The sequence below is a fragment of the Ictalurus punctatus genome, chromosome 3 (genome assembly GCF_001660625.3).
Source record: "Ictalurus punctatus breed USDA103 chromosome 3, Coco_2.0, whole genome shotgun sequence".
Classification (NCBI taxonomy): domain Eukaryota; kingdom Metazoa; phylum Chordata; class Actinopteri; order Siluriformes; family Ictaluridae; genus Ictalurus; species Ictalurus punctatus.
In genome coordinates, this window is record NC_030418.2 from 8,141,565 (window position 1) to 8,166,381 (window position 24,817).

At 40.8% G+C, this 24,817-nt stretch overlaps 1 protein-coding gene across 5 annotated transcripts; it reads right to left on the reverse strand.

Moving 5' to 3' along the window:
- Nucleotides 1-8,826: 8,826 nt before the first annotated feature.
- On the reverse strand, nt 8,827-22,363 carry bcl2l11 (BCL2 like 11). 5 transcript variants are annotated; one of them, XR_006982243.2, is made up of 5 exons: nt 20,951-21,935; nt 19,974-20,391; nt 17,853-17,986; nt 10,781-10,942; nt 8,827-10,666 (listed from the first exon to the last, which is right to left on the reverse strand). XR_006982243.2 is itself a non-coding variant. In XM_047154400.2 (5 exons), the coding sequence occupies exons 1-4, from the start codon at nt 21,337-21,339 to the stop codon at nt 10,829-10,831; spliced, it is 978 nt and encodes a 325-aa protein (XP_047010356.2). In that variant the 5' UTR covers nt 21,340-21,928; the 3' UTR covers nt 8,827-10,666; nt 10,781-10,828. The 5 variants fall into 5 exon arrangements, 4 of the variants coding, with proteins under 4 accessions (XP_047010356.2, XP_017320172.2, XP_047010357.1 ...); XM_047154400.2 differs by having other exon boundaries at nt 20,051-20,391; nt 20,951-21,928; XM_047154401.2 differs by lacking the exons at nt 8,827-10,666; nt 20,951-21,935 and adding exons at nt 22,024-22,167; nt 22,259-22,363 and having other exon boundaries at nt 10,722-10,942.
- Between the last annotated feature and the right edge of the window lie 2,454 nt (nt 22,364-24,817).

The following is a 24,817-nucleotide window of genomic DNA, read 5'->3' on the forward strand; positions in this document are numbered from 1 at the left end:
AACCCAAATGAAAACCTGTGGTTTGAACTAATTGTGAACTTACATGAGATCGATGTGGATGGGTAAAGATGGCTGTGGACGCTCTTCCTTGGATAGGCTAAAGATTGAACTTGCCAAAAACAATTTATGATCAAGTCTCAATCATTTAACAGTAGATACAATGGTGCTCGAAAGTTTGTGAACCCTTTCGAATTTTCTATATTTTTTGCATAAATATGACCTAAAACAAAGTCCTAAAAGTAGAAAAAGAAAATCCAATTAAACAAATATCAGAAAAATATTATATTTGGTCATTTTTTTTATCGAGGAAAATGATCCAATATGACATATCTGTGAGTGGTAAAAGTATGTGAACCCTTGCTTTCAGTATTTGGTGTAAATGGTCTGAACTTATATAGTATACCTTAGCAGTTCTACAAAGCACTTTACACTGTGTCTCATACACCTATTCAGACACATTCACACACATGCAAGGCGCTAGTCTACCATTGGGAGCAACTTGGGTTCAGTATCTAAGGTGTGACCCCCTTGTGCAGCAATAACTGCAATTAAACTTTTCCGGTAACTGTTGATTAGTCCTTCACATTGGTTTGGAGGAATTTTAGACCATTCCTCAGTACAGAACAGCTTCAAATCTGGGATGCTGGTGGGTTTCCTCACATGAACTGCTTGCTTCACAACACTGGATTAAGGTCAGGACTTTGACTTTGCCCTTCCAAAATATTAACCTTATTCTTCTTTAACCATTCTTTGGTAGAATGACTTGTGTGCTTAGGGTCGTTGTCTTGCTGCAAAGTTCTCTTGAAATTCAGTTCACGGACAGATATCTGTCACCCTCAGCTGAGAGGAAATTGGTTTGGATGGTCAGGAAAAACCCAGGAACCACCAAGGCACAGGCCTGAACTGGAAGCTGCTGGAACATCAGTGTCACTATCTACAGCCAAGCAAGTTACATCGCCATGGACTGAAAGGCTGCCATCCAAGAAAGAAACCCCTGCTCCAAAATCAGCACCTTCAAGCCCATCTAAAGTTTGCAGCTGACCATATGAACAAAGAAAAAGCCTTCTGGAGGAAAGTTTTATGGTCAGATGAGACAAAGATTGAGTTGTTTGGCCACAATGACCAGAGGTATCTTTGGAGGAGTAAAGTACACTCAACCAACTGTTAAGCATGGTGGTGGTAGCATTATGCTCTGGGACTGTTTTGCTGCCAGTGGAACTGGTGCATTGCACAAAGTGGATGGAATAATGAAGAAGGAGGACCACCTTAGAATTATTCAGCATAATCTCAAACCATCAGCCAGACGGTTGAAACTTGGACACAATTGGGTGTTCCAACAGGAAAATGACCCCAAACACACATCAGAACTGCTCGAGGTGAAACTTGTCAAGGGACATTCAACTAAATATTAGGTGTGCTGTATGTATAATTTTGACCTTGTATGTATAATTTTGACCTTGTGTTGACTACAGAAAACCCCAAATAAATTAAAACTTGTGAACCAAATTCTTGTTTTTTATTAAAGATGCATGTTTTACAACCATTCTTCCCCAGAAAAAGAACAGTTCAAAGAAATTATTGAAAGCCCAATATTGCCATGACATTCATGTTAATGATGAGTGTATATAAACTTCCAGCTGCAACTGTGTCTGAAGCAATGTTTTGCAGGGGAAAAAAAGCACTCTAAGGAAACTGCTTATGATTTTTTAAATGAAATATGCATATAGATTATACAACATACCCACTAAATTTATACAATATTTTTTTTTATCATTTTCATGTGGCCCATGGACCTTTTTATTTCAAAAGTAAATTAAGTAAATTCAGCGGCACTGCGGTGTAGCAGACAGTGTTGCTGTCTTATAGCACCATGGTCTCTGGTTTGAGCCTGAGCCTGGGTTGCTGTCTGTGTGGAATTTTGCTGCTTTAGTGCTCCTCCCACTTCCCAAAATATGATGGTAGGCGGATTGGCTAGGTGTGAATGAGTAGATGAATGTACATACATGTGCGCATGGTATCCTCTGAGTATCTGACAGTATCTGACAGGGTTTATTCTCCCACCTTGAACCCAGTGTCCTCTGCAACACTCAGTTGGATTCGTCCCACAGGACACCAGCCAGGTTTGCCTACTGGGTCGCTTGGGAGCATCTGATAGAAGCTTCAGTTAGAGATAAATTTAACTCACACCTCTGAATGAATGAACTTCTGCTCCAAATGAGATCGGGGTCTGAATGGACCATGTTCAAGTCCTCAATTGTAGAAACAGCTGCAATAAGCTGTGGCCAGAAGGTCCTTGATGGCAGTCGTAGCAGTAACCCTAAGACACGAAGTTGACAGCAGTGGTGAGAGAAGTTGTCCCCATTTGTAAGTCGCTTTGGATAAAAGCGTTTGTTAAATGAATAAATGTAAATGTAATGAAGAAATTGGCCTTCCGAATAATGATCTGAGCTCAACAATCAATGAGAACCTCAGAGTAGAGACACTGCTTTGCAAAATTGAGAGCAGCCGGTTGAGGTGGTTCAGGCACCTTACTAGTATGTCCCCAGGTCCTTGTAGATCTGTATCAGGCATATTCCACTGGACGGAGACCTATCTTCCTGGAGAGATTATAGCTCACTGTTGGCTTAGGAATGTCTGGGGATCCCCCAAGAGGTGCTGGAATCCTTGGCTGGGAATGGATATGTCTGTACTGACTGAATGATGACTAATTGAACTTCTCAGACTGTTGCCATGATGACCCCCAACAGGAAAGGTGGAAGCAAAAAAAAGAACTAATGAATGATCAGAAATATTTCTGATCAGAAATATCAATCCAAGATGAACACCAGCAAATTTCCCATATCTTTCATGTTCCAAATATGGATCAAACCAATTCCAAGACCGGTCAAGCCACATCCCTTACCACTGACTCATCTGAGATTTCAAAATATAATTTAAACAGAATTAGAATTTCAAACTCATAATCAACTATTATATATTTAAATTTAAATTCGTCAAACATTCTTCACAAAATGTGCTCATATATTGTTTCTTTGATCATTTCTTTCTAACCATAAAACCACATAATATATGGTTGCACTTGGTGTACATACATATACAGTATAATGTGGACAAACCATAATATCAAAAGCAGAATCAGTGAGAAACGTTGGGAACATATGACTTTGCATGGGCTTAGTTCTTAAAGTTGATTGCTGGAATTTAAACCACCAAAGAAAATCCAGAATTACTCAAATATTACTCTATCAGTCACAGAGCTGAAAACTGAAAGGTGGTAGTTACAGGGAAAATTTGGTTGACACTTCCTCAGCAGTTATCATCTTACAGGAAAGGATTCCAGTAAAAGTAATTCAAGGAATCCCTGTGCAGACAGAAAGTTTAACAGATACGTCTCTCTCTCTCTCTCTCTCTCTCTCTCTCTCTCTCTCTCTCTCTCTGTGTCTTAAACAGACTCCTCACATTTATCTGTATCATCACTGGATGAAGCTAAAACATATGATTTGCATGGAATTGGAAGACTCAATCTCTGATCCATGTTTGTATCTGAGTGCTCATTAAAAATTTCAAAAGTTATAACTTCCTGTTCTTAATACTACTTTACATTTTAACTGAATATTTAAGAAATAAAACTTTCTAACTTGGCCTGACTGCAAGTAGTTTTGATTTAATTTGTTTATTTAATGATTTCTGTATTCAGTGCAGGATGAAGATTCGATGGTTAAGTAGACTTTAAAAGACCTCTCTGTGTACAGCTGTCTGATATGCAGCAGAGAACATGATTTGAAGTAACTATTAAAGAAGTTTGTTTGAAGTTATAAACAAACTGATTTCTCACATTTACTGTAATACCCACAGACACTGCTTGGAGGAATGAACCACAAAACCTACTCTTGTCCACTGTGTGTGTGTGTGTGTGTGTGTGTGTGAGAGAGAGAGAGAGAGAGAGAGAGAGAGAGAGAGAGAGAGACAATGACATGCCCAAAGCAGAGAACAGCTCAACATAAGCTATATAATTATGTCCACATGTTTATGCGAAGTTGTGTGGAAGGTACCGTACTTTCCATGTCTTGCAGATTAGCTCTGATAGGCTGCCCATTTGGAGGAAGAGAGAGTTCTTTTTTCATGTGAACACTCAAATTAAAGGGGAGTGTCTGTGTTCGGTATACGTTGTGTGCGTGAGATACAGGACAGAGTTTCAGGTGTTAATTTCAAAACAAAGTCTCTGGTCCTTTCTGTACATACTGTATATTTAAATACAGTGTTTAGCATTTATTTTTGAATGTCCAGTATAAGATCTTGTTAAAGTTAAGTTCATCAACAAATACTTAGAATAATTAAAGCAAAGTTTCAATCAGTTAGTGATAAGAACATTTTTAACTGGTTACAGATGGTATTATGGGCCAGCATATACAGTTGCAATCAAAATGATTCAACCCCCATTGCAAATCAGGTTTATTGTCAAAATTTACAGACTTTCAGCTGTTTGCAATGAACAAATCTAATAAAGGCAATTGAAATGGTTCAACACAATGAACGCTTCAAGTGGTTTCCCCAAATTCAACTGAAAATGCAACTTATAGTGATTTCTCCAGTCTCAAAATTATTCAACCCCCTGAATAGAATTCCTCACAACAGCACAAATATATAACATGCAATATGTGTTTTTGTTTGATTTATTCATTGCAAACAGCTGAAAATCTGTCAATTTTGACAATGAACCTGATTTGCAACTGTACTTATGACAACATTTCCATATTTTTTAAAATCTGCATTCAATTTCACGTCTTATTTGCAGAAGTGTTTCTGACATCTTAAAACGTTCCCTCTACTTGAAATAAAACAACAGATTGGCTTGTCCAAGAAGTCCAAAAGTCTATACTAGCCTTGGCACCATATTTTTCATGCAATACAGAGGCACCAATACGAAAGCTGAAAGGTTAATGCAGTACCCTCCATCGACTCACCCCCACGTTCTGTCCTTTATGGTTCCCCTGCATGCTTATTTTTCTGTTCTTGCATAGGCCCTTTTACACCTGGTATTAACATGAGTTTCGCATGATTAGATCACAAATGGTCAGTACTTGAACAAGTACAAGAGCACATGGGGTCATGTGTGTCTTGGAGACACACTGTGATCTGTTTACTCAAACCACATACATAGGGAAGTAATCAGGGACGCATGTGTACATATTTGGAGTGTAAACGCTAATGTGTCTCAACATTGAAGGACCACCTAGTCACCAGTGTGACCAGGTTTTCACATGCAGTAGAGCTACTATTTTTACAAACATTATATTTATTAAATCTCTATAGAGGAGCACTACCTCAGGCCTATTACCATTCTCAATATGAGCTGTGCTTGTTTATGTAGAAATGTATTTATGTTTTAAACTATTTAACCTACTTTATTCTCATAATTTTCCTGACAGTTTTAGCACCTCGTTGAAATAACTATTTAGGGAAATTGGGTGTTTTAATGGTGCTTCATTAAGAAATGTAGTATGATGTCACATTTTAAATCTTACACTTGCACAGATGGACTTTAAAATAAAGTTTGAAAATGAGTATATTTCATTTTGGCAGTGTAAATTCAGCCATTAGACGGCACTGTTATAGGAAACCATGTTACGCTGTTGGATAATATTGATCAAAAAAACGCTGTGTAGGTTCTTGTTACAGCTACAGACTATAAAAGTGATATATTCTCTATGGCTCAATGAAATGTGTCTCTGCAATAATGTGCAGTGTAGTACATTAGAGGTGTGTGTGAACAGTAGGCTATGTTGGTGTATGTAGGTGTGGGTGAGAGCTGAAGGCCTACAGTGACTTAAATTTTTAACTCCAACTCACATTTTTTCCCTTGTGTTTCGGTCAACAGCTCCTTTCTGTTTGTTAACACCGATTTCACGTAGCCTAAATATCTCCCAACAACTTAATATATAGACTCAGGTCGAGATAAATAGCCAGGGGAGAGGATTTCTACTTTGAACTCCCCGTGAAATGGTATATTTTCCTATTCGAAATACTTATTCATGGAACATAACACTCAGACAATGCAGTATAATAAAGTGCACCTATTATGGTTTTTCAAATATTACCTTTCATGTAGTGTGTTATAGAGCTGTTTGTGAATGTAAAAAGTTTGCAAAGTTTCAAAAATCAAAGCACACGACAAAAAGAAGGAAGCGATTCTGAACAGCTGAAACGAGTCGTCAGTAATTCCAGACTTTACTTCCTGTACTAACCTACGTAGGTTTGTAACAAAAAGCCCAGCCTCTGGTCTTCATCTGCTGCTCATGAACAGAAGGGTGAAACTCATTATGGTAGTGGGCGTTTCCTTTTTGAAACACAGTGACAGCGGTAGACCAATCACAACAGACTGAGACATCTGACCAATCAGAGCAGAGTATGCTCTCTGAAAGGAGGAGTTTAGAATGAATCCTTTAGAACGGATCATTTAATGAGTCATTTCTGACTCTGGGGAAAAAGGTAATGCTGCAATTTAAATTATGAGAACATAAAAGTTTTTTTTTGATCTTGGATGCATGTAAATCTATTGTATGAGACCTTTAAAACAAAATTAGGCACGTTTCAAAACCATAATAGGTGCACTTTAAATATGCTTCATACATACCTGGTAATACAATAACTGTTACTGTTATTTGACATTGAATAACATTTTGCACAGTCATTGCATTAATTTTGCTGTAATGATGTCCATAAAAGGTCAGCAGAGTCATTACGATGAACCACCGTCAAATGAACACATCCCTTAGTTTGTTCAAATTGTATTGGCTACCAGCTCCTATGGGAAGAAACATTATTAACCAATCAATTTTTCCTGTACCCTGTGAGCTCAGGGCTATCGAGGTGACAGAAGTATGGTGACAGTGGTATGGTTTTATAATATAAAATGCCATTTTAGTATTGTTAGCATACTTATTTTAATACTTCTCAGGAGTATTTTATGGCAGTGTTTAATGTGGCAAGATTGGTTGATGTTAGATACCTGAAATGATTATGTAACACATTTGTTTGATCACTGCTTTCACTACTTTCTGGCAGGCACCCAACATGCACGAGTGCTTAGCACTTATCACTCTAACTATACAGATCATGTCGCGATTTTATTTAGTATGTTTCCTCATTCTCCACTGACATCCATTCCTGGCTAGGTTATCACTTGAGACACATGGGAACACTGGGGTCATAATGAGCACATCCAAAGTGTCTAAGGCTTTGTCAGTAAATATGCAAAAAAAACCAAAAACCCAAAAAACCAACATGTCTGTCATCTAAAGTTCTGAAGCTTCAGCACTGTTTCCCTGAGAAGACGTATTTTGATTTGTCTTAAACTGTTTAACCTTCTTGTTACGCTGACAGATGCTGGATCAGATGGTTGATGTTTATCACAATTGATAAAAAAGTTTGTCTCAGAAAACTGCAGCCTCATTTCTATAGCGTCTGCCTTGTACTTATCTGCCTTGGGTTTACATTATACTATCTTTTATTTGCATGGATGTCATTTCAGTAATTTGTGTTTGTGTGTGCTGTAGGGTTTTTTTGAGTATCTATTTACAACATCCAGACGCCTTGGCTTTTCTTTCATAGAGAGCCCTTGTCAGTGTACACTGTGAATACTGACTGCATAAACAGTGTCAGCATGGAAAGTAGAGGTCTCCTATTGTAGTTAATGCAAAAAAAATGTAGGCCTACATATAATTCTAATCTGAAATAATAAAGATGCTCGATCGGCTTGAGATCTGGGGAATTTGGAGGTCAAAGTCAACACCCTGAACTATTTGTCATGTTCCTCAAAACATTCCTGAACCATTTTTGCAGTGTATCAGGGTGCATCATCCTGCTGAAAGAGTCCACTGACATTAGGGAATACCATTGCCATGAAGGTGTGTTCTTGGTCTGCAACAATGTTTAGGTAGGTGGTATGTGTCAAAGTAACATCCACAGGAATGCCAGGACCCAAAGTTTCCCAGCAGAACATTGCCCAGAGCATCACACTGCCTCCACCAACTTGCCTTATTCCCATTGTGCATCCTGGTGCATTCTCTTCCCCAGATAAGTGATGCACACTCACCCGGCTGTCCACATAATGTAGAGGAAAATTAGATTCAACAGACCAAGCCACCTAATTCCATTGCTCCATGGTCCAGTTCTGATGTTCATGTACCTGTTGTAGGGGCTTTCAGTGGTGGACAGGAGTCAGCATGGGCGCTCTGATCAGTCTGCATCTACGCAGCCCCATACACAACAAGCTGTGATGCACTGTGTTCTGACCCCTTTCTCTCATAGCCAGGATTCATGTTTTCAGCAGTTTGTGCTACAGAAGGTCTTCTGTGGGATCGGACTAGACGGGCTAGCCTTTGCTCCCCTCACGCATCAATGATCCTTGGGCACCCATCACCCTGTAGCCAATTCACTGGTTGTTCTTCCTTGGACCACGTTTGGTAGGTACTAACCACTGCATACCGGGAACACCATTACAAGACCTGCCATTTTTGAAGATGCTCCGACCCAGTCGTCTAGCCATCACAATTTGGTTCTTGTTACAGTCACTCAGATCCTTTGTTGACATTTGCCCATTTTTCCTGCTTCCAACACATCAACTTTGAGCCCACCCCTTGAAAGGTGCCATTGTAACAAGATAATCAGTGTTATTCACATCACCTATCAGTGGCTTTAATGTTTTGGCCGACTGGAGTATATACATATATAATGCATTTCTTCAACAATAAACTTGCATTGTGTTTATTTTACAGTCAGGATTACATGTCAAAGTGCTTCCTTAAATTAGACACAAGTTAGGCATTTTTAGAAAGATGAAAAAGAAGCTTTTATTTACAGCAGTATTGCACAAGTTCAGCACAGCACAGTTTCAGTGCAAACACAACAAAATGTACAAAAGAACCAAAGAAAAATGTTTTGCTACAAACGTACTGGGTCTATGAGGTGGAGCAGTTAATTTGCAGGTAATGAGACTGAATTTATTCAAAAATCCAGTGAACTGGAATGCAGAACGGCTTCAAATTGAACTTCTCTGAAAATGTATGTTCTGGTAGGGGAGGGCACAAATATTTTGACATGAAACATGACATTTCTATTACCGGGAGTTTGATTCTATACCAATCTTTATATGGTTGTGCAACATACCAGAACACAATGCAAACGTCAACATTTACATACAGTATGTCAAAACAAGTTCTTTGGTTTGACTGATAAACCTGAAACAGTTATGGCAAGCTAAAAATGGGTTGTTGTCATTTTGACAAGAAATTCAATTGTGCATGAAAGAAATGATTAAAAGATGATGGAAACGAGATGCCCATAATCGCATTTTAACAAGTGGTTTGTGGGTATCTTTAATATCTGCCAATTCATCTTGGTGTCTATTGTCATCAGTTACCATTTCAAACATATTTAACATATCAGTTGTGAAGTGTCAAGAATGTATGACCCATCTTTTGCAATGATAGATGCAATACTGGGAAAATGGCAATACATGAAAAAGGGTTTGGGTAGATGCAGGTTAGAGCCATGGACTGGATCATGAAGGAAGCCCATTTTGTTTAAAACTCCACAGGTATAAATCCCCTGAGTCACTGAGGCTATTTTTTAGAACATCAATACATCATAATTATTGAATCTAGACTCTGTGATTAAGGTTGTTTTTGGTCAATAGTCAGCAAGAATAAAACCTCACTTGAAAAATCCCCTGAATAGCTTTAATCTCACACACACACAATTAAAAGTGGACGCACCACCCATTATGAAATGCCCAATACAACCACAGTTGACCAACCACATGTGTATTATTAAACCCTTCACTCATTAAATTACTCCATGGGCCAAATTTAAAACAATTCAAATCATTAATTTGTTAAAAATAAAAGTTCAATAAAATCATTTTAAAGCGGAAACCTGTCTTTCTCGTCTGTCCTTGTGTTGTGTTTTGTCAATGTTAAATCACTTGGCCTCAAAACACGAAAGGGCATCGTTTCAAAAAGCCAAACTGCGAAATGAACAAGTCGTTGAATGTCTGACCTGGTGTGTTTCTGTAGCTCTCAGAAGCTGTCAATAGCCAGTCGTAGATTTCCTTGTTCCCACCAAGAGCTTCAGGCAATACATGATTTTTCAAACAATTTTGTATGTCATGTGTAGACTATTTATACAGAAGTGCAAATTCTGAGTCAATAAAGAAGGGCAGGCAGAACTGCAACATTACCGCTAACTAATCCACTCCAATTCTAAACAAAACATAACACAACTTAAATACAACAGTGGCAAATAAATACAGAACTAAGGTGAGTTTTTAAACGATATACATAGTTAAAATGAACATAACGAAAAACAAACAGCGAATGGGCACTGAAAGGGAAAGATAAGAGCACTGAGGCCATGAAGGCACGTTTTCGACACGTCTTCACTTGGCGAAAAACGGAAAAACTCCAGAGACAGAGAGAGGCCTCACCACCTTCTCGACCCAGTGTTTTAATGGCTCAGCTTTCCATGTTCATGCAGGAAACATAGCTGTCTATGACTCCAGGTTATCCCAGAATTCCCCACCCAATTCCAGCGTATCCAGATCCAAATTCTCCTCTGGACAGGGAAAGTAGAGGTCAGCGTGTAGTTCAAAGAGGAACAGATGCTCCTTCATAGTGACATAGAGGCAGACAGAGAGATAGAGCAAGTGAGAGAGATAGAGAGAGAGAGAGAGAGAGAAAGAGTGAGAGAGCAAGCGCAGTCTCTGGTGTGGCGTATTTACATATCTACAGTTGGGTGCTACTTGTCTGCTGGGTGCTCTCTGTGTCCATCATCTTTGTCTCAGGAAGAATTGTAATAGCCGTCCAATCAGGAGCCCAATCCACAGCATGATGGCGGGCTCGTTTTGGGCCTGCGGACGGGCTGCGCCACCATTTCTTTCTGCCTGTTGAGAGTTAAGAGGAAAACATTTGCCTTAGTGTGTGAATACTTTGATTCATGAAATCACTCATAGAAATTCAGACAACTTATGTGTATATTACAGCCTCCTGTGATATCATTCACAGCTCAGTGTGATTGAACCACGCCCCATTGTCTCTAGCTACACATGCTACTCCTGAGTTACCACTGATATTGACTCCTGCTCTGTGGACCTGCCTGCTCCATCCTGATGCCTCACTTTTGCTTTGAGCTTTCATCGCCTGAAATCTCTCGTTGCTGCTGAGGCTCACCCAACATGGACTGCCTAAAGACCTCTGTGAGATTACTGTGGATGGTACCACACAGACACCTTAAAGACGACTGTGGATGTTCTTCCTTGTATAGCCTAAAGACTGCAATTGCTAAGAACAGTTTACGCTCAGGTCTCCATCATTGAACAGTTAATAACTTCAGTTCGATACCATAGACTTAAAGTTAAAACTCTATGCTCCTACTCAAGTTCCTGTTAGCACTTGTGCTGGTGTCACCCAGATGAGGATGGGTTTCCTTTTGAGACTGGTTCCTCTCAAGGTTTCTCATCTCAGGGAGTTGTTCCTTGCCACCGTGGTCTCTGGCTTGCTCATCAGGGATACATTTAAAAAAAATTAATTGTTAAAAAGTGCTATATAAATAAAATTGAATTAAAATTAGCACTAGCTTCTCATGTCATGTCATTCTTCCAGTCAGGGATCTTGGCATCACTATCGGCTAGCAGTGTTTCAGCTAATAAAACGGAGTCTCCTCGTTAAAGACAAATTGGCTTTGTGAGATCTGGCAGCAGTCAGGCTGAATCAGGTGGCCTCTTCTAGCCCTTGCTTTTGGCGTACTTTCACACCGAGCACACAGAGTGACCCCGATAAGAACAGGCCATTTCCCCCTGGGGACTCTTGGCAGGAACCAGTGAGGAAACACACTCCAGAATGAAAAAAGGAAAAGAAAAAAACCTTTCCTGTACCGCATAAAAGAGGGATGAAAAACACCAGGCTCGAGAGGGCTGCCTCTACTTCAGCTCCAGGATAAGAGCCGTTTGCCTCAGACTAATAAGGCCAGCTATAAGAGCTAACAATCAGGGACGAATAATAAAAAAGAATTCAATATGGATTAAGGCAGGTGCACATGCTTGGACAGGAAAAACCAGGAAAGCAAGAGGATACTGACTTGAAACATGTGGTCTGAATTAACCTCGATTTATTCCACTTGGCGAAAAAGCGATTTTTAATAAACAAATACAGCGGGTGAAAAATGGGGGGGGTTCAGAAAAAAAGCCCAGCCAAAAACCACAACGTGCCCAAGAAGTGATTGTGTTCTCAGCCAGAGGAAACAGGTGAGGAGGAAGTGGAGTAAAATGGAAAGACATTTAACCCTCTGGTGTGGCAGAGAGAGAGAGAGCAAGCGAGTGAGAGATTGAGTGAACTGCATCAATACCATGAATGACTGTGCCAAAGGAACGATTTAAGTTTTAACACGTCACCCAGTGTCACTCAGGTTACGCTGGATTACTGAGACATGTCACTTTCAGTCGATGGCTTTCAACCCAGAGTTACAAATAAACAACCGAGAAACATAGAAATAAGCACACGTCTAGACGTTCGGAGTAAAAGCTACACTTAAAATGCCAACATGAGCTATATGAAGCCATTTTATTTGGCTCTACTCTCGTGTTACTAGTCAAAAACTACCAAGATCCGATGAACAATATACAATCAAGCACAACTGCATTACTTTTCTTTTACTATTATACACATGCACATATTTGGGTATTTTTTGGCAAGTTAATGTCTCAGTTCAATCTGGTCTAAACACTACTGCATCGTGCTCTTCTACAGAGACAGCATGCAGTCCCAGTTCAGAGCCAAATGACAGGGGGAGCATCCCTTTAATCATCTCCAATTAACTTACATACCACTGTGTAAACAACAGGCAAAGAATCACAGCTATAGTAAAAGATCACTTCTTTTTTAAGCCTCAGTATATGTACATGGTGCATATCTAGACCGTACATGATCAGATCATCGCCATGGTTCTTACAAACAACTGCAATACAATACTAAATTAAAAACAGGGGCATGCAGGGAGAAAGGGAGCAATCAAGAGTGGTTATTCACTCACCACGAGTGAGTGTCAGAGCCACTCACTCATGGTGATTTCTCGGGGAAAACTGGAAGTTGGTGCACGAGACCATGTGGAAGAAAAGCAGAGACGCCACAAGCACATGAAGCCAGAGGACTGCACAAACACTCAGCTCAGCCCAGCATCAATGAGACGATATGCACTTTTTGCTAATATATTCTGAGATTTATTTAAGCTGTTTTAGCAGAAAAAACTTACTTAAATTATCCTTATCCCTATAAAATGTCAGCTTATTATTCAGTTATTTATTTTTTATTTATTTGATAACTATTATCCATCCATCCATTTTCTGTACCGCATATCCTACACAGGACCACATGGAGTCTGGAGCCTATCCCAGGGGACTCGGGGCACAAGGCAGGGGGACACCCTGAAAGCATACCAATCCATCGCAGGGCATAATCACGCACACATTCAAACACCCATTCACACACTACAGACAATTTAGCCACACCAATCAGTCAATCAGAGTACCCGAAGGAAACCCCCAAAGCATGGGGAGAACATGCAAACTCCACGCATGGGATGCAGGAACCGAACCTCCAAACCCTGGAGCCACCGTGCCTCCTTGAAAACTGCTATGAATTTTGTTTTTTAAATCCCTTTTTGATTGGCATAGTTATGAAAGTGAAGTAAATCTGGGGATAATTATACACAATTTAAATGATACTTAACCTGCAAAGTCTGACTTTACTCAACTGCCTTGTCTACAGTCTTTTAAAGCTGTTGTGATTGGGCAATGGCTGATTTATGCTTCATTAACTGGTACAAATTACAGCAATGATTAACTCCAACTCCAAGTAATCAAATCACATGTCCAAAATCGGAGGAAATTCATGATGCCAAGAGCAGAGACAATGCATCAATAATACTGTACGTATAATTCCTTTACCTTAAACCCAATAGTGACAGCATGAAAATTACAGTACATGTACATACCTTCAATAATAACAACTATTTTCTTGATGGACTGTCTAATACATGGCTTTAACCTTGACAAATGTACATCTCCTCACGCTTGTAAATCATTAAGCTTCTTGCCAGAGACAGAGTGCTAGTTTTGCGTTGCCAAACAGCATGCACGAACATAAATACCGTCACCCATCATCCCCTGAGAGGTGGCTGCCTGAATAAAGAACGGTCCACAGGCACAAAGGAAGACGCTGTTCTGCTCCGCAGGGGCAAGAAGATGTGCAACAAAAGAGCACTGATGCACATCACTGACAAAAGTCGACCGTGTGCACTACTGGGATGCAGACTGGGCTAGAACAACGCCAACAACTCCGAAGACAGACATCTGCTCTGTATTAGCGCTTCACTTGCTTACTCTACTGGAGTGTTTCACATCTCACACTGCTTCATGAAATGCGGAGTAGGAGGCTTAGTGGTTAGCACCTCCGGGGTTGCGGGGCTCGAATACCGCCTTCGCCCTGTGTGCGACACACACACAACATATGCACAGAGCTTGCATGTTCTCCCCGTGCTTTGGGGGTTTCCTCCTTATACTCTGGTTTCCTCCCTCAGTCCAAAGACATGTTGTAGGCTGATTGGTGTGTCCAAATTGTTCACCGTTTGTGAACGGGCATGTGAATTGGTGTGCGATTGTGCCTGTTGATGAGTTGGCACCCCGTCCAGGGTGTCCCCCACCTCGTGTCCCGAGTTCCCTGGGATAGGCTTCAGGCTCCCCCACGACCCTGTAGGATAAGCTGTATGAAAAATGGATGGATGGAGTCCAGTAGGAATTCTGAGACAGAGCAGTGAATAATAACAGCACAGTGGCAAAATAGGCTCTCAGCAAAAATGTTTCCTTTTTTCCACTTCTGAACTCATAATTGATCAATGCTGAAGTAATATCGGCAGGACACTTGTTGTACTGTAGAAGGCGAGTGGCAAAGCAGGCCAACATGGTCTCATAACTCTGTGGGTGTAAAACATTTCGCACGAGTGCACTCGTATGAAGAGACGGTTCAAATTAGGGGGAGGGAAAGTATTAGCAGTGTTATACTTCGTTACAATTTCAGTCTAATTATACTGTAGATGTTGCACGAGGCTTATCAGAAGGCTGCAGTTCCTGATCTTTGATCACGTGCTAAAAACACAAATGAGCAGCACTGATTTATTTAGTGTGGTCACGCAACATGTCTCCTCTATTCATTCTTTTGCTTGTAATGGGAACACATGGATGACGGCACTAAAGAAAGCCCTGAAAGTAGGTCAAGTGACATTTATCCATCAGACAAAACAAAGCAAAGCAGTGACATCACAAACATGTGAGAAGGAAAATAAACTAAATTGGAGGTTAAAAAAAAAAAGCCCAAACATATCCATTTTAAACTTCTTTGGACAGCTCAGTTCTGACCCTGACTGAGAGCAGAGCTTAGCTGAGCCTCGAGTGCGTCTGCATGGCGCTGAGCAGAATGACCAAGTGGATAATTAGAGCCCAGAGTCTAACCACAGGGTAAACATTATGAAGTCAACTCGTCCAGGGTCACATACGAACCCTGCCATGCAACACTCTCAGCCTCAACTTTTACAACTATTACAACTACTACCTTCTCTGTACATCTGCAGTGCTACAGTATCATGCTATTGTGGCCATTAGCTTAGCTCTGAAATGGCAAAGGAAAAAAAAAAGAGAGATTGAAATATTCCTTGCCTTCTTTGGAGCCATCTTCGAACACACATCAGGTAGTGCATTTAAAGTCTAGGAATTGAATGCTCGCTTAAAAATGACAAATATATGCAAAAACTACTAATGTTCACCAGAGATCATAACGTAAACATCCTTACTTGAAATCTATAATACAGAGGATAGAGCATGAGAACCAGACAGACTCTCATATGTCACAAAGGATTCTTAAATGATTAATGTTTGTGTAAGAAAATAAAGTAAAAAATAAAGTTAAACACACACATACACAATTGTGCCATCTAAACAGTTCTTGAAAAAAATTCAAACTAGGAGCAAATCCAAAGCTGTGACTGACAAGCATATAGTCAACATATGCGCAAGAGACGAGTTGTGGAATGCTGAATATTGTAGCTTCATTACAAGCTTGTTTGCAGATAAGCCTTTTCTGAAAGGGAAACTCTCCATTCTACAAAAAGAACTTAGTGACAGTGGAAAGCCAAATTAAAAGGCATGTTTTGCAGAACATCGTACGTGGGACACATGACACTGCACCTGTTCTGCTTTCTGGCATATGACATCGTTCTGTTACCGACATCTTAGCCACTTCTACATGGAGGTAAAGGAAAACATAACCAAAACAAAACAACTCTGATAAAGGTGACAGGCTGTCTCTGAGTCAGAATATTACTCACTGTTTCAAAAAGCTGCAAATCAAGCTGGTGCTTCCTGCTCATCAACATATCTCTGTATACTAATATATTTAACAACACAGGAAAGTTACTCTGAGCTAATGTGTGTGTACATAGCTAAATAGTGTTAAATCATTGGTGGCTATTTTAGCTTAATATAATGAAGTATCCCTTTCAATCCACCATGGCGCAGCTTCTCTTCCGCTATGCTTCAGAGTGTAAGTGCGTTATAGACACGTGACAGCAATGCCAACATTATGATGATGTCTGAAACGCAAACACAAAACGAACCTCTAGTCTAAGCCGTTTACAATGACTCTCTTTCTAAACCATAGAACACTAATTGATCTATTTTACAGACCTGAGCAAGTGAAAGAACACTGAATAGGAGAGAGAGAGAGAGAGAGAGAGAGAGAGAGATCAGCTCATGTGAGATAAGTTGCTATTTGCATAAAGAGCTCAGGGTCTGGCCTACATGAAAGCATGTGATGTGGAAGAGTATGATGACATGCAATACCATACTAGCATCTGACATAAAAGCTAATGTGCTTGTGATAATGAAAGTACACCAAGATAAAGCTTAAAGATTTTCTGGGGGGAACAAATAAAGATAGAGAAATAAATATAGAGACGATCCAAAAAATACAGCTTACATGGCTTAAAAAGAAGCCAAGATACTGCCAACACTGGAAAACATGTTACTAGAAGTTTACAGCAGAAAAAAATGAACACAATTATTTTATGCTTTATGTACTATGTATATGTGTAATAAATGCGTAATAAGTGTCTCGTCTGAGACGTAAACTCATGGTAGAAAATTATAAAGAGCTCCGTCCTCCATGTACACAGTTAGAATCCATCCATCCATTTTCTGTACTGCTTATACTACAGGGTTGCTGGGAACCTGGAGCCTATCCCAGGGAGCATGGGGCACAAGGCAGGGTACACCCTGGACGGGGTGCCAATCAGTTAGAATAAAATTGTTGGAATCATTTAAGAAAACAGGGTTTCCCTTTCAGGAAAGGTTTCAAGCAGAGCCTCTTTACAAGAACTAGTAACCTCCCAAAGAACCCTTGAGAAATTTCTATTTCTAGAATGTACCGCATGACTCATGAGAGGCGGTTCCTTAGGAAAGGACCTTGATTTCTGACTATAAATGAAGTGATGCAACGTTCAGACATGGGAGTAAAAAAAAAAAAAAAGGTACACAAATCTTTAAAGTAAAGGTTAGTAAACACATCTCGAGTCAGAGCCCTTCTCCCTATGGTATAGGAAATCTCAAAATGCTTTCAAGACTAGATCCTCATAATGAACTTAGACAGAATAAATATATTCTTCAGACAGATTTGCAAACAATCTGTTATTAAACACACACACACACACACACACACACACACACATACACTCAACTATATGCTTCTCACCTCATGAAAATAAAGCTGGTTAAATTCATCGCCGATGCGCCGCAACTCTCGCGCAATTTCCAACTCCGCTTGCATGTCCCCCGCAGATGCTGCTCCGTGGGGTGGATAGTGGTTAAGGAGAGCAGGCCATAATTCTATGAAAAGATCAACAAAGAAATAAGGAAAGATAAGGTATGTGCTTACTATGCAACTTACCCTCATGAACTAAACATAACACCAGAAAATCCTTTCTATAAAAAAATTATAATTAGGTAGATACAGTCTGCAACATTTTTTTTTTAAAAAGCAGAGGTTATTTTATACTAATTCATATCACCATCATTTCAGCACTGGTAGTCATGAAAACATGATTCGGTCGAAATCTTGTCTGTAGTGAGATGTCAAATGTTATGTAATGTTAAACAATCCTCTTCTTGCCTTTTTCCTGTTGTCTTTATCTTATTTCTGATTCCCGGCCTGCCGGTAACAAATGACATTTCAGCCTCTCTAAAATTCTTCCGTTCTAAGAAGCGTTTCAGCTGCCACGCGCTGACGATTTTGAAGAGCATACATGATCAGCGTGCATGAACGTTAGGACAGTAGTTTGAACAAGTGAGATAATTCAGTGAAACTGCGCTGAAACTCTAAAGACCTACTGTAAATCTGAGTTGTGGTCAGAATATACTGGAGAGAATACCGAGGCTAAGCGCTAATAATACAACCACAATCTGGCTGAAGGTGCAATGATTCTCCAGCTATGACTCAAGCGAGAACCAGTTTTACTGTTATTTCTCATGCCCAATCATATTACGACCATATGCTACTCATTTCCACACGTCAGCCTCGCTGAGGCTTTCACTATAAAATAGCCAAAAAAAACTCACTCATGATATTACTCAATTACATTCTCTACTTTTACAAGCTCGCCACAGGCCAATACAGACAGCAATACTGACGGGTAATGATATAGTGTTTGTTTGTTTACATCTGAAGTGTCACTGTGGTCGGATGGATTTGCGATGTGCTCTGTTTTGACTTACACACTAACATGATACAGTCTGTTACACTGTGTCAAACATATCACAATGTATGCCAGAACCCTCTCTATTACATCTCAGCTGGCACTGATGCGAATACAACTGGCAACCATACAGGCTCACAGTTACAGGGTCAACTGACTGACATGAGGATTTTCAAGACGTCTTATGAAGCAAAACACGGTCACGTCTGTGTGCTGATTTGATGACAAACTGCTACAACGAAGCCAAACAAAACAAGTGAACACTGATGGGGTTGTGAAGCCCTGCTTCACATGAGACAGATGAGAGCCTTGATAACTTAGTGTTGCTTTCCTTCTCCAATAAAAGTGTCCTCTTAGAGACAGGATGCTCGCAAGGCACTCCAGGAACATGATTTATCACAGGCTCTCATCTCTTGCCTCTCTATAGCAGAGAATAGGAACGGTTAGATCTCGTGTCCGGGCTTCACAAAAGACTATTTTGACTGCCAGAGGATAGAGCTTCTGCTCCGGCTGGTCACCCGAAGCCTCCACAACAGGACACAGGAAAAAAAAAGAAGCAAACAAGCAAATCAGCTTACTCCATCGCTTCCATTGTGAGGAGAGGTGCATGCTAACTCCCTGTACACTCTAAACATGGGGGTTGCCCTTGGTGCGAAGACAAAAAAAAAAACAAAAGTGTTTCCTGTGGGTATGTGAAAAGGTACACGGACCTCCTAACCCAAACGGATGTTCATGCACATGCAAGTACAGTCACATGTGTAAACAAACACTCAAAGGTTCTGAAAGATATGTGAATAATAGTTGACATGCTTTTTTCTGTTCTTTTTTTTTTGGGGGGGGGGGTGTTCCAACCAGTAGTGACTGTTTAACACGAGAAGGATAACTAGATTATAAAATGTGTTTACTAACCCTAATGTAACTTTGCAACACAACTCTCTTCTATAAGTACAGAAATACTAGGCATATCATGCACATTTTGTAACTCCACAGCGCCAAAGTTTTTAAGTGATCATGTCATGCACGGTAAAGTTTTGGGAACTTATTATTATTAATAATAATCCCCCCCCCCCAGAAGTCGTTATGAATGAGATATGGTGGTGAGATTACTGTCAGAAGCATACCGTGCAGAGCGTGGAGAGTACAGTAATATCAGCATGCAGTCCCAGCACTCTAGGGGAAATGTGGCTCGGGTCCTTACCATGATTCTGCGCGTCGCCTCGCGCTTTGGAAATGCGCTGCAGGGCGTGAGTTATCACTTGACTAGACGGACTCGGGGTCTGAGTGGCTGTGCTATGGGTGATTAGCGGAGAGCTCGGCTCACTGTCGAACGAAAAATATCCACTCGACGACCTGGAGAGGGTTCGGAACACAGGCGACCTCGACTGGTAAGCCACGCGGCTATTCGGCAGCGCGATCCCTCCCCTAATCACTTCCAATTCTCTGTGCTGAGGGCTCTCATACGGCTCGGCCCGGGAGGCGCTCTCTCCGCGTCCCCCATGCTCCTTTAAGAAGGCTGGGCCATCGGCCCGGTATTGCCGTCTGCGGGATAAAATAAAACAGCAGTAATTACCTACCGTTTTTGGCATTGCGGGTGTAAAAGTTGTTTTGTTTTTGAATTTGTAACTCGAGTAAACCTGCGCGCACAAGCGAGGTTCTGGCACGGCTGCTCGAACATGCACGCGACGCACTGTTTTTCCCAGTTTCAGTTCACCGCTATGTTTACTAACGACGCCAGTTGTTGTGATGGCCGGGTCATGCGAGGCAGAAGCGCCGGTCAAACTGCGTCACAAGTCAAATTCATTCCGAGCCAAGAGCCAACTTCCTATTTTCTTTCTTCGACGCAAATCGCCTGAAACACGCCGCGTTCGTCACGTGAAACGCGTTTAAAGAGCTCGCGGCTTTGTTAAAGAGCGCTCGAGGATAAAACCTCACTCGCACACCACCGGAGAATTTAGAAATCTTGTCTCGTGCACAGAAGAAACTGTTCGCCTGTGGCGCGCGACTGTAGCTTATGTGAAAGCCTTTTTGTTGTTGATGATGATGATTACTTTCCCCGTGCTTGCGTTTCTAAACAATGTCAGTACAGTCAGTAACTCACGGGTAATGTAGTGCACAGCTGCCTCCACACCGCGGACTGCTCCAAACGGCTGTAAACATTAAGTTTATCCGCTCGTGCCGACGGCGAGGTGACGGATTCCTGCCGCGTGCGAGAAAAACTGCGAGTACGAGCGGCACGAAGCGCGAAACGGAAACGCGTGTCCTCGGCATCAAAAAACAAAACAAAACAAAACAAAAAAAAAACCAACAACAACCAACGATTGGATTACAGCGTAGTTGACTGGCAGTCAAGAAGCCAAAAAAAAAAAAAAAAAACTCATCCAAAAAGAAGAAAAAAAAGTTTTCGGGAAATTTTGAGCTCCTCCTAGCGGCTTGTGAGCAGCGTCTCAGCAAATAAGCGCAAAACAAAACAATATAAATATTCAGCATCTAAAAAGCATAGGTATCTAAAGGTGTATAATCGCAATATTTCGTACCCCGTGCTTTTCATAACATGTAATAGTCGTTTTACAGGTGTTGCGTCAACGTCACGTGAAGAACTATCCCGGTTCCAGCTGTGTGTAGACTATTAAAGCCGAAAACTGTGCCATCCCGACTGCTCTGATCCAGCGCTCGTGCGTGGGCAACACAGTAAAACAACAACAAACAGGTGCTCTCCTCTTTTCCACAACACGGCTAAATAATTCAGAATGCTTAAGCGGCAGATCAACAAGGACTTTTTATTTATTAATTTGTTATAAATCTCCCCCTTTTCTCTATCAACTAAGACTGATGTCCTGCACAGGAGTGTTATGGTGCGAGAACACCGCGCAACTTTGTCGGCTTATTTCTATATTAAAGTCGAGAGTAATTATTATTATCATTATTATTATTCTAATTATTATTATTACATTTCGAAACAAGCAAAAGCAATACTTACGTGCCTTAATTGCATAAAAAAGTCCCAAAATAATCCATGAGCTGGAACGAATTTAGCCATTCACGCAAACAATTAGATTATTATCCCCCTTTATTGCTTAAAATAATCATTTAGCGCTTCTTGGAACGGTTCTCCGAGCCTAAAGAAAGATTTAACAGGCGACCTAATCCCAAAGCATTGTGTGCCATACTCACTTGGACATGTTTCTGGGGCATACGGCTTCAGGAGACCAAGGACAGAAGAAAAACCGACGACGACGAGCAAAGAGCATGCAACAGAAATCCACCGCTTACAAAAGAACACAGAGTCTTCTCTGATTGCAGGATGGCTAAATAGAACTAAAAGTTCCGAGTTGTCCTGTTAGTGGGATATATATATAGAGAGAGACTATATATATGTATATATATATAGAGAGAGAGAGCGAGAGACCTCTTCCAGTTCGATGAGAAGCGTCGCGGGGTTTATTTTCGACTCTTTTGTTTGCGGCGCTCCGAGAGAAGCGCACTCCTCTGCACTATACTTCCTCAGAGCGACTCCGAGCAACTCTGCGTTACGTTCACGCAGTAAAGCGCCCTTTGGCCCCGCCCACCTGGGGGTGGGGTCTGTAACTTAAAACAGGACACTGGCGTGTCTGCCCAACCCCTGGATCGCTTATAACTACAGTGCATGCATATATGTACAGAATAGATTGTAATCTATAGGCTATAACGGGTGAAAAAAGACGTCAGTTCAAAAGTTTGCACACCCTCTTTCTGAACGTTATAAATGTTCCTTAATTACATTAAGCCCACCGTTTTAACTGCTTCCAACTTCCAACCTTTATACGTTTTACTGCTTTTGGAGCCTCTTAATTGTAACTGTAGACATTTCCCCCCCAGTTTTCTTTTGTTATTGTTTTGTTGCGGGGTACACCTAGCCTATATTTTATGTTATACAGAGGCATATTTCCCATTTCCCCCCTTCACATAGAAACCATATGAGAGGTTTGCGTTCAAGAATACTGTGCAAGGATTGTCCTCTACATTACAGGCTATACAATCCCATCAAGACTGTACATGGTTTTAGTTTTAGTTGTTTATTTGTTTTCAAATCAATTAAGTTCTTGTGGCAGCACACATACGTTCTTATTCATAATTTATTATTCATTAATAAGACATGAATACATGAATAAATCAGGGTTTGTAGCTACACACATTCAGAAAGACTAACAAATCTTGGGGGGACAAGGGACGGTGGCTTAGTGGTTAGCGCACTTGCCTCACGCTTTCAGGGTTGAGGGTTTGGTTCCTTCCTCAGGTACTCCGGTTTCCTCCCCCAGCATGTTCAAAAGTGTGAATGTGTGTGTGATTGATGACTGCACCCCATGATGGATTGGCACCTCATCCAGGGTGTCCCCCTTCTGTATCTGAACGACTTTCACATTACGGAGGAAGCACCTTCCTCCTTCCTCATCTAGGGTTTGAACTCTGCCTTCTGACATGCTTGTTCTCTTTCTACGTGCGTTGGGGCACATAAACATATCATCGACTATATCGTCAACACCGTGGGATGACAAATTCTTATCATGGGGAGGAACTGCACTGGTATGTAATGGACTACAATGTGATATGACACAGCCCTATTATGTATTATGATGAGGAGGAGGGAGAAGCCAGTTTGTAAGGATGCACACCTTTGGCTAATCAGTGGGAGAGAGAGAGATAAAGGAGCAGCTAGAAGCGCCAGGGAGCTAGAGAGATGCACATGCGCGTTATGTGTGTGTTATGTTTACGTTCTGTTCATTATTGAACATTATATGTTTATGGTCAGACAGTTGCCGCTTCCTCCTTGCCCATGTGTAAAGTTTGTTACACGCATTAACCCAAGTCAAATACCAAAGAAAATCTTAATGAACCTGGCTACTTGATTGTAGCAATTTCCAGAGCATTATTTTTTAGCTACACTTCAACTATATGTATGGTGACTAAATCTTATCTTAGGAGGTGAATTTTGCTAGTTGCTGTCATCACTATGTTTTTGATTGCACCAAACTACCTAAATTATGCAGCTAGTTAGCTACTGAGATTTTGACAAATTATATATTATCATTTTGCAGACCACTCTTTCAACTGATAGTGGTATACAGAGTAATACAGAGTGGAACTCGAAAAGTGGGTGGGGGCTTGGGTTGGAATTCTGGGCTGCTTATTATTTATGCTAGATAGCCAATAAACTGCAGTTGACACGTAGGAGCTGCTGAAGAGTGTGAAGGAGACAGGGATGTGGAAACTTCATCACCGTAAAAGATAGACAGATGCAAATTTATAGGACATAAGATATGAGAGGGACGTGTGCTTTCTCCCAAACATCACTTGTTTCATAACTCAGTTTCTGAATGAAGGTCCTGTTATTTAAGGAATAAAATATGATGGGGCATGCTGTTACAGGAAGTATTCAACAACAGTGTGATGTGATGCTGTTAATATCCAGAAGCTGATTATTTTCCCATAATATCATATGTTAGGAATTTTTTTTTTGTCTTATATCACAGCAATTTGCCAACCCTTTCATATTAAGAAATTACATCATATATTTTTTTCAGTTTTCCCTTCATTCATTTGTTTTTCCTTTCCCCCCAGGTGGAGGTCATGGTGTCAGCAGATTGAGAACATCAGCCCAGACTTCTCTATACTTAGCCACAGATTCCAATTTCTCCTTTGGGATTCCCAAATTTTCCTAAGCCAACCCTGCTATAAAATCTTTCTAATAGGTCATAGGCCTGCCTTGGACTCTCGATAAATCTCTAGCAGGAACCAAACAGGAGGTGTCCTTGTAAGGTATCCGAACCACCTCAACTGGCTCCTCTCAAGAGGCTCTACTCTGAAGCACTCTTGGATTGCTGAGCTCCTCAACCTATCACAGTGAGTTAACCCAGCAACCCTACAAAGGAACCTAATTTCCGCCACCTGTATTTGCAACCTCCTTCTAGGATCAACTATTGAGTCTCTG